At 39.9% G+C, this 10,120-nt stretch overlaps 1 protein-coding gene and 1 non-coding gene across 2 annotated transcripts in view; one reads left to right on the top strand and one right to left on the bottom strand.

Annotated features, from left to right (window-relative positions):
* Nucleotides 1-781: 781 nt before the first annotated feature.
* trnas-aga (transfer RNA serine (anticodon AGA)) lies at nt 782-863 on the bottom strand. Its single transcript has one exon. It is a non-coding gene; the product is annotated as a tRNA-Ser (tRNA).
* Nucleotides 864-3,541: 2,678 nt separating this feature from the next.
* Nucleotides 3,542-10,120, top strand: part of LOC107672122 (nucleosome-remodeling factor subunit BPTF-like) — a 36,752-nt gene continuing 30,173 nt past the window's right edge. Inside the window, exons 1-3 of the mRNA XM_016465205.1 lie at nt 3,542-4,291; nt 6,212-7,037; nt 9,429-9,640. Of these exons, the coding sequence (XP_016320691.1) occupies nt 3,808-4,291; nt 6,212-7,037; nt 9,429-9,640 (1,522 nt within the window). The 5' untranslated portion in view covers nt 3,542-3,807. The remainder of the gene's footprint in view (nt 4,292-6,211; nt 7,038-9,428; nt 9,641-10,120) is intronic.

Genomic DNA, 10,120 nt, shown 5'->3' with positions numbered 1-10,120 from the left:
AAACATGAGTTTTGAGCAGTGTAGAGTAGCGCTTATTGTTTGTCGTTTCTCCAGACATGGTTTTATGTTTACGCAGCGCGATACGCAACGCAACGCGTATAAGTATAATAACACAGTATAAGTCATTATAATCAGTAATTATGTCCCCACTGGATGCAACAAATGCCTGTTTGTAATGAGTTTTATTGGTTTTGTCTTGCAGTGCCGGGAGAAGGCATCACAATATGGTAAGGGGCGTAACATTTCCGTCACACGCTTGAGGTATTCGGCCAATCACAACGCACTGGATAGCTGGCCAATCACAGCACACCTCGCTTTTCAGACCGATGAGCTTTGTAAAAATCAACCCGTTTCAGAAAGGCGGGCATAGAGGAGAAACAATAATGTACAGTATGTGGAAAATAATGTGTTTTTTAAATCTTAAACCGCATAAACACATTTCATTACACCAAATACACAACATAATGTTCTTTTTAGCATCGTCATATGACCCCTTTAGAGTTCCACTGTTTTATTCGCAGTAAAATGACACGAAGGCGCCACCTGCTGGCAACTGAAATGATATATTTTACTTTATTTACTACCAGCTACAAATGTCAAATCTGTTGTTCTTAAACGTACAGATACACCGTACAAGTAAGCGGTGAGTAATTTTAAGGATATTATTACTGCTACAAAAAACTGATTGTAAGGTATCTATACATGAGGGTAGCATTTAATTAAAATTAATGTTTTGGACGTTCCATATCGTCCGAGCTTAATGCAAAAACAAATAAATATCCGTAGTCGGCAGGATTCGAACCTGCGCGGGGAGACCCCAATGGATTTCTAGTCCATCGCCTTAACCACTCGGCCACGACTACCTGAAAACTAAGTGTCTTCTGGGAGATTTTTGTATGAAAATAACCTCAATACTGACCAGATATGATTCCTTCTGTCGTAATGAGTTTCATTATTTAGCACAGTTCAGAAGAATAGTTACTTCTCGCGACACATTAATTCAGGAAGAACACGGAAGCTCGAGCGCAGTGTAGTGTGCTTGTTGCGTCATAACCGGCTTTAAGAATGAGAACCATTGTAGCTCAGGTTCAGATGTTAGATCTGCTGGGTTCAGATCTACACACACCGAATAGAAGCGCGAAGCTCACTATATGAAGCTTGAGACATCGTGTAGTGTATTTTACTGTATTATATATTTTTTCCACACCTGACAATCCCAAGCTGACCAGCAGGGGTCACTGTCACTCCACTATTGATCACTGCTCTCTGTTCAGATTGTTGTGAACGGCTCCATGTCTGTCTGTCTATAGAGTTGCTGCTTGTAATTTATAGTGCCGTTCATGCTTCTTCTTCAAGACCTGTGTGTAGCAGCTCTGTATGTTGGATTTGATTTTTTTCCTGTATTTTGATCTTGGTATTCGGCATTGTTACACGACTTCTGCGTTGCACATTCTGCCATATACTTGATCACTTCTATATAAACAAGCCGGACCAAAGGCTCAGCCATGCACATGGTTAAGTACTGTAAACACAAAAAAGCTGACTGTATTGCTATGAAAATTAACGCTTTTTAAAGAGCAAGTGACTATATGAGGGTCCCTAGGCTTTTATGATGGGCAATGATGATAACTCTGAAAAAGCATAAAAATCAAGGTCAGTGGAACTAAAGTGTTCATGCTTCACCATGTTGTTTGTTTACAGTAAACAAAAACAATAGACAAAAGTGTTTGATATAAAAAAAGTTTGATATAACTTCTGAAAAAGCTCACATTCTGGAAAAAAATGATATTGCATTACATTTTTAAATAAAAACATAAGTGAACAATTAGGTTTTCCAGTATGTTATCATTATTGAAAAACTTTTATCTGGCAAATCAAAGTTTTGCACCAACATGCAGGAAGCCATTCGGTTTCCATTTGACAAAAAAAAAAACATCCAGACGAATAATAAACGCACACTTTATTATTGCTTTTTTAAAATCTGAAAATATGTTTGAAAACTTTTATTTTTGTTGCATACAAAAAATGTTGTATTCAAGGTGCACAGAAAGTTTTTTTCAGTACTTTTTTTTACTGAAAAAAGCTACTTTTTCCAAACATATATGAAACAAACATGAATATATAGCTATATCTGCAGTGCAGATAAATTAAATTTGATGGTGAGTGTTTGTGGACTGCAGTCTTCAAGTCATTCCACAGATTTTCAGTGGGATTTAAGTCTGGGCTCTGACTAGGCCATGCAAGGACATTCACCTTTTTCTCCTTCAACCACTGAGTGCTCAGTTTTGCTGTGTGCTTTGGGTCTTTGTCGTGTTGAAAGGTAAACCTTCTTCCCATTGACAACTTTCTGGCAGAGGGCAGCAGATTTTCCTCAAGAATTTGACTGTATTTTGCCTTATCTATTTTCCTTCTATCCTGACAAGTGCTCCAGGTCCCTGCTGCAGAGAAACAGCCCATCACAGGATATTAGCACCTCCATGCTTTACTGGAGGAATGCTGTTGGAAAGGCTCTGTGTTGTACCAAATACCTTCCACTTCTCTAATGGACTTCACTTAATAATAGACTTCACTGTGCTTCTAGACATTGATAAAGCCTTTTTTGTATCCATCTCCTGACTTGTGCCTGTACACAACTTTATCCCAGAGATCTTTTGTCAGCGCCTTGCCACTCATAGCTGATTGTTTGCTTCAGTTGCACGACCAAAGATTGAAAAGCTCCAGGAAAGCTCTTTTCATGCTGAAGTAATCAGAATGACCACAGCTGATAGCCAAATGGATTTGTGTGCCATTGAGAAGGTGATTAGCTACACCTGATTGAGTTTACAAGTCATTTTTAGGAGGAGGTGATCCTTTTTCCAACTCAGTGACTCTGTTTTTGTTTTTTGTCTGGCATGTTGGTGTTATATCTTACACTTGGATGTTATAAGTTGCACTGAGTAAATACAGCTGGATAAAACAAAAACGTTGTCCGTCTTCATTTCAGGCTGCAAAGCAACAAAATGTGATTATTTTAAAGGGGGTGATTCTTTTCTATACCCACTGTATAGAGCACATTTGTTTTAACTAAATATTAAATATGGCAGATATTATGTGAAATTTAGCAAGGAAAATCAAATATGATTTTTATTGAACATATAGACTAATTATTTTTACATAATGAGAAAGAAACAAAGATACAGCCTCAAAATAGGCTGCTTCATGTGCACATACAAAGTGCGTCATTTATGAAAAAAACATGTTCTGTAACACCAATTAAAATATATATATATATACTTGTAAATATTTGTATCAGTATGTTACTTAAATCTATGGGTTTCTGTCAATCCTCTATCTCAATGAAGTTAACACGTAGAGGAAAATGGAGAACAGATGACAAGAGCCGCTGCTCCAAAACAACACTAAAACCAAGCAATTTACACGCACAAGCACATTTTCACGTCCTTAAGAGCCTAATGATAGTAACACGCGCTCGGGAAGCGTGTTGACAAACGCGAAAGGCAACAAACACCGCGGTGAAAGCGGCGAGCGTCGAGTCGGAGCGCTGGTCACGTGACTCCCGCACAGGCCTGCCGTCTGTTGTCAGCGGACGGAGAGGGAGGAAAGAACATGGCGGCGACGAGCGATCTGAAGCGGAGCGCCGGGCGTTCGTTTTGAGCTTTCTCGCGTTAACCGAGACCGCGGCTCCGCGGGACTAGTGCATCCTCACCCGCGCGGGATCAACTTTGCAGTGGTGCCCGAAATTCCGGGTTTGGTGCGTGTAAAGTGCAGGCAAAACGCGAAACTGAGGAGAATAGATTTGTATCCATAATGAGGGGGAGACGAGGCAGGCCGCCCAAAGCGCAGCTAATGCAGGAGCCCACAACGGGGCCGGTGCGCGGTCTGAGACCCCGCCGGGGCTTGAGGGCGAAGCCGAAAGGGACCTGCGATGAGGATTATGTCACCCCTAAACGGGGGACCCATCATCATTCAACACGAGGCCGGAGGAAAGCGCGATCCGCGGCATCGAGGGCCAGAGGAAGAGGCAGGGGAACGGCCAGAGGCAGGGGGCGGCGGAACGCCGCGAGCGGGGTGGTTTACGACGACCACGAGAGCGACGATGAGGATGAAGATGCGGTCAGTTTGAGATCGGACGAGGAAGAATACATAGAGGAGCGTCTGACGGACGAAGAGGAGGAGGAAGAAGAGGAGGAGGAGGAGGCCAACGACGAGACCGACTACCTGGAGGAACTGGACGATTTGGTAGAAGACGATGCCAGTTACTGCACGGAGAGCAGCCACGGCAGCAACGCAGGTACGGGCGCGTCAGCGACCTCACGAATGACTGATCCGCGAGGCACGACGAGCGCAGAGTCCAGGCCAAACGATCGCTCTTTTGTTGAGCAAAACACTCAAAATGGATCCTGGTGCTTTTCTGTGCTGGCAAAGGCCGCGGCGGGTTTAACTTAGCAGTTAGCTTGAGCGCGGCGGTCGTTTATTGTGGTGAAATTGCATTCGCGGGACGTTACCAGCATAAAAAGAGGTTTATAATTAAATACTTAACTTAAAATTCGCATCTTCCCATTGTATGAAAATAAAGCCGTTTTTAATATATCAACAAAAAGATCGCTTTACCTTTCAATTATGTATGTGCTAACGTTAGCCTGTTAGCGTATTAATTCCAGACACATTCTGGATTGTGTTCTAAATATCACTAAATCATTCCTGCTTTTTTGTATGATTACACATTAAGGTTAGACTGTAAAGGGAACGCTTTTTAGTCTCACACATGAGCACAGCAAAAGTTAGTTAGCCCGTCATCTTGCTAATTGATTTCGAGCTGATAAGATAATTTGTTGACAAAATGATCAGCATATTCCATAGACTTTAATTAAAGTACCTGCAAATCTTATATTCTAGTGTTTTACTTACTATCCATCCACCCTCATTTGCATGAGCGTGTGGTAGTCTGACTGGTGTTTAGCAGCACGCAGCCAAAGCTGGAGTTCGGCTAATGACAGCAGCATGCGGCCGATTGTTTTGAAATCCAGCGCCAGCGCCGTCGCACCTGACGCGGGAAGGACGCTTCATTTCGACCCGCCACTGTGTCATGCCCGCACGTGACGTCATAGTGCCACTTATGATGTAGCTTTTAGTGCTGTCATGATTAATTACCCGACCTATGGGAGATAGTTAGGACTAAAATGTTTTTTTGAGTGACTATTATACTGTTTTCCAATTTAATATATTTTAAAATGTAATTTATTCCTTTGATGGCAAAGCTGGATTTTCAGCATCATTTTCACTCCAGTCTTCAGTGTCACAGGAAAGCAAAACATTAAGCAGTACAACTGTTTTCAACATTGATAATGACAAGCAATTTTTTTTTCTTGAGCACCAATTCGGAATGTTTTTTGAGGAAGCTGACACTTTTTTCAGGATTCTTTGATAGCTTTCAAAAGTTTCAGCATTTGTTTGAAATAGAAATATTTTGCAGCGTTCTTAATTTCTTAGTGTCGCTTGTGATCAATTGAATGCGACCTTGCTCAATAAAAGTAAATAAATAATTTCTTTCCAAAAAACAAAACAAAAGCTGCCCCTTAAACTTTTAAACAGTGAGTGGGAGTGAGCATGCAATAATTTTTTTCAGTGATTAAAATATACATTTACATTTTCTTACCATTTGCAGATTCAAGTGTGTTGTTGCTTTCATTGTTTTATTAAAAAAAAATGACATGCTAATATCCTGTACATGTTCATTAGATACCAGATTAATTTGATTCTATTTTAAACTGTTCTATGCAGACGAATGTAATGTAACAATCTTCTTTTTCCTTTGGGAATCACAAATATTAGCTGTTGTTTTAATACGGCATACACGACCACTGAACGTTATGTTTCTTGTTGTCTTATTTCTTAATGGCTACGTTTTTAAGCAGATGCCTGATCAATCATGTCTGACTAACTGAAGGACTTATTTGTGGATGCATGGGTTGTCTGAATCAACAAGGTTTTTTTTCTGAAACTGGACGTTTTATGCATGTATTATTTTATTCAATGTTAAATCTGTAATCAAATCTTATAAACGGACACACCATAACAACATTAGAGTCATTAGTATAATTGCAAAATGCATTGCATTATAAAATTGCATTGAGACTTTAATTTTCCTTGAAAATTTAATGATGACTTTCTTCTGGGCAATCGAAACTGATTCTGATTCTTTCTGTTTTAGTAGGTCGTAAAAGACCAAGACCCAGGCGACCACCTTCTCCTATTCTGGAGCAGAAGGAGATTCCTACTCTGCAGCTGCCCAGTTCCTCCGAGGACATTCTCATTCCCAACGAGCAGCTACTCAACGCTTCGGCTATTTACGAGGTCCTTCGCAGTTTCTGCACTGTCCTGCGTCTCTCTCCGTTCCGTTTCGAGGACTTCTGCGCCGCTCTGGTCGGACAGGAGCAGTGCACGCTGATAGCGGAGACGCACATCTGCCTGCTCAAGGCCATCTTAAGGGAGGAGGACACCTCCAACACCACTTTTGGACCAGCGGACCTCAAGGACAGCGTCAACTCCACACTCTACTTCATCGACGGCATGACTTGGCCAGAAGTGGTGCGTGCGTATTGCGAAAGCGACCCCGAGTATCACCACGTGCTCCCTGACCTGGAGGGTGAAGACTATCCGTTCAGCCCGCTGGAGAGCAAAGTCAAGGTCTTGCAGTTCCTGGTGGACCAGTTTCTCACCACCAACCTGGCCCGCGAGGAGCTCATGTCCGAGGGCGTCATCCAGTACGACGACCACTGCCGGGTTTGCCACCGGCTCGGCGACCTGCTGTGCTGTGAGACCTGCTCGGCCGTGTATCACCTGGAGTGCGTGAAGCCTCCTCTGGAGGAGGTGCCCGAGGACGAGTGGCAGTGTGAGATCTGTGTGGCACACAATGTGCCCGGCGTGACAGACTGTCTGACCGAGTTCCAGAAGAGCCGGCCGTACATCCGGCAGGAGCCCATTGGTTACGACCGACATCAAAGAAAATACTGGTTTCTCAACAGGAGGGTTATTGTGTGAGTATTTGCATTATATGAATGTAAGCTACTAGAGATATGGTATAAATGAAAGAAAAAAAGGTGTCACATTCGCCATTTCTAAAGCCAATAACCTTCTTACAGTGAAAATAATTTGCATAGCAGCTTTACAGGAGATCATAATGATAATGTTTGTAATATCTTTATATAATATCATGCTTTATAGTCTCATCTGGCAGATTAGAGATGGACGATAATATAGTTTACATTTTGCAGTAATATAAATAATCAAGCAGTTGAGATTAGCTGTATAGTGTATATCGCACTATGCGACTATACTGGATGAATGTGGAAAAACATATTTTTATATATAAATAGCTAGGTGATAATATTGCTTACATTTTGTGATCGTACAAGTAATCAAAGCAGTTGAGATATGCTATATTAAATATATCGCTCTACACAAGTATACTGTATGAATGTGGATAAAGTTGGAGATACTTGTACATCCAACTTTATATAAAGAGCTGGGTGATATTATTGTTACATTTTGTGATGAAATAAATAAAACCAGGCAGTTGAGATTTGCTATACAGTGTATATTACGGATACGTGAGTGTACTGTATTCATAAGAAAAAAAGTTGGCTATAATATTCCTAAATGGTCACTTTTAAGCAGTATCAATATAGATATGTAATATATGAGCACATAACATGATATTTTCTAAAGGAATGGTCCTTTATTCACACATTGATATCGATGTGAAAATTATTTTTAATAAAATGTATAATGATTTTTATTGCAATTATTGAAAACTATTTACAGATATTTATAAATAATTATATTTATAAATACAAAAAATATTTGATTAAATTATTTTTCAACTTCATTTAAGTTACTAACAGCATTTTATAGTGACGCACCAAAATTATATATTTTAGCGAAACACCGAAACCCAAATTAGAGTTTTATTCAGCTTCTGTAAATAACTTTAGGTAATTGAACTCCCAGTACTGTTCAGGGTATCGTGTTCACAGGTGATAATCCAGTTGTAGAAAAGTTTTTCAGCAACAAGCTTCCGTTTGAAATTTTACAAGCAAATTTGACATATTGCTACTCCAGCATAATGTTTGGTCACGGTGAACCGCGTTCACGCTGCTGACATGTTTTCCTGTTGTAGCTTAGCCACATTGCGTGCATGAATTAGACGCTAGCTGTTTCCATCACCCTGTTTTTACGACCATTTTGAAGTATCGCATCAGAAACTAGTGATGGAAACACCACATTTTTAAAAGAAAAAAAAATCCCTTAATTTGTTTTTACGCTCGCTTGAGGCGTTTTTTGACTTGTGTGAAAAAGATTTGATGCAAATAATGGGAGATGGAAATGCATTTGCAGAATAAATTCTGACATATCGAACATTTAACCCTCACGCCCAATCTTAACTAGTTACAGTCCTGTCTCCATTTTTTATGTTGGTTACTAGGCTACCAATACCACCGTCATCCACTCGAACAACTTGATGGAAACGCACCTAATTCGCATTTGCTTTTTTAAATGTATTTACTTTTTGGTGTACTTTGAAAAGATTCGCTTCAAGTTTGGATGGAAACCCAGCTACTGACATGGCTTAAAGGGATACTCCACCCCAAAATGAAAATTTTGTAATTAATCACTTACCCCCATGTTGTTCCAAACCCGTAAAAGCTTTGTTTGTCTTCAGAACACAATTTAAGATATTTTGGATGAAAACCGGGAGGCTTGTGACTGTCCGATTGACTGCCAAGTAAATAACACTGTCAAGTTCCAGAAAAGTATGAAAGACATCGTCAGAATAGTCCATCTGCCATCAGTGGTTCAACCGTAAGGTTATGAAGCGACGAGAATACATTTTGTATGCGAAGAAAACAAAAATAACGACTTTATTCAACAATTCGTCTCCTCTGTGTCTCTCCGCATCACTGTAGCGCCATTTTGGAGAATATCCGCTGAACGCAAGCAGCGTACGCTATTCTGTGTCAGCCGCGCTGCACGGATGCGCTGTTTTCGTTCAAATCAACCCGTAAATACACGTAGAAAATGTATCCTTGTGTCGCTGCTGACACAAGACGAACGAAGCTTTTACGGGTTTGAAACGACATGGGGGTAAGTGATTAATGCCAAAATGTTCATTTTGGGGTGGAGTATCCCTTTAAAACGCATCATTGGAAAAGCAGTTTCAGTCAATGATTTGGTCGTCCGAAACTATTTCAGGCAAAACCAAAAAAGAAAGTTTTTTTGTTTTGTTTTGTTTTGCTATTTGTGGTTGTCAAAATTTGAATGCATCGCTTACTTTTCAAGCAAGGTTTTCTAAACATAAAAATATGGTTTAAAGTCCATAAAGGGTCTGTATTGAATGTACATAATCTGTGCGTTTTGATCTGTTTCAGAGAGGAAGATGAAAATAAGCAGATCTGGTACTACAGCACTAAAGTCCAGCTGGCTGAGTTGTTGGAGATTCTGGATAAAGACTACTGGGAGAATGACCTCTGCTCTGTGCTGGAGGAGATGAGAGAGGAGATTCACTCTCACATGGACATTACTGAGGAGCTCACTAACAAGGCCCGGGGGAATAACAAGGCATACCTCACCGTTGCCAACGGTAAGAAAATACACAAATCATATAGCTCATTTTTTTATTGCCATCTTGGAAATGCACATTCCAAGATGGTAATAAAAAAAGTTGAATACAACATTTATTTTTGTAGCATTTACTCACAATAAAATGCATTAAAGTTTTTTTTTAATTTGTCACAATTTTTTCTAATACTGTTTGCATGTATGAAATCAGTTTTTTTATTTCTATTTATTTATTTATTTTTTAATAAAAAAAAATACATGCTGATATCCTGTACTTGTTTATTATATGCAGGTTTCATCGGATTCCATTTTAAACTGTTGTGTGAAGGCAGATGTAATAATCTTCCTTTTTATTTTAATATGATAAGTGACGACCAATGAACGTTATGTTCCGCATTGTCTCATTTCGGAGTTTTTAAGTTTTCAAGCAGATGATCATTCCTAATCTCTGACTAACTGAAGAACTTATTTATGGACACGCAGGTTGTCCGAATCAACAATA

The sequence above is a fragment of the Sinocyclocheilus anshuiensis genome, unplaced genomic scaffold, assembly GCF_001515605.1.
Source record: "Sinocyclocheilus anshuiensis isolate Anshui unplaced genomic scaffold, SAMN03320099.WGS_v1.1 scaffold12, whole genome shotgun sequence".
Lineage (NCBI taxonomy): Eukaryota > Metazoa > Chordata > Actinopteri > Cypriniformes > Cyprinidae > Sinocyclocheilus > Sinocyclocheilus anshuiensis.
Note: the sequence above shows the minus strand (reverse complement) of the source record. Positions and strands in the feature narration are given on the sequence as shown.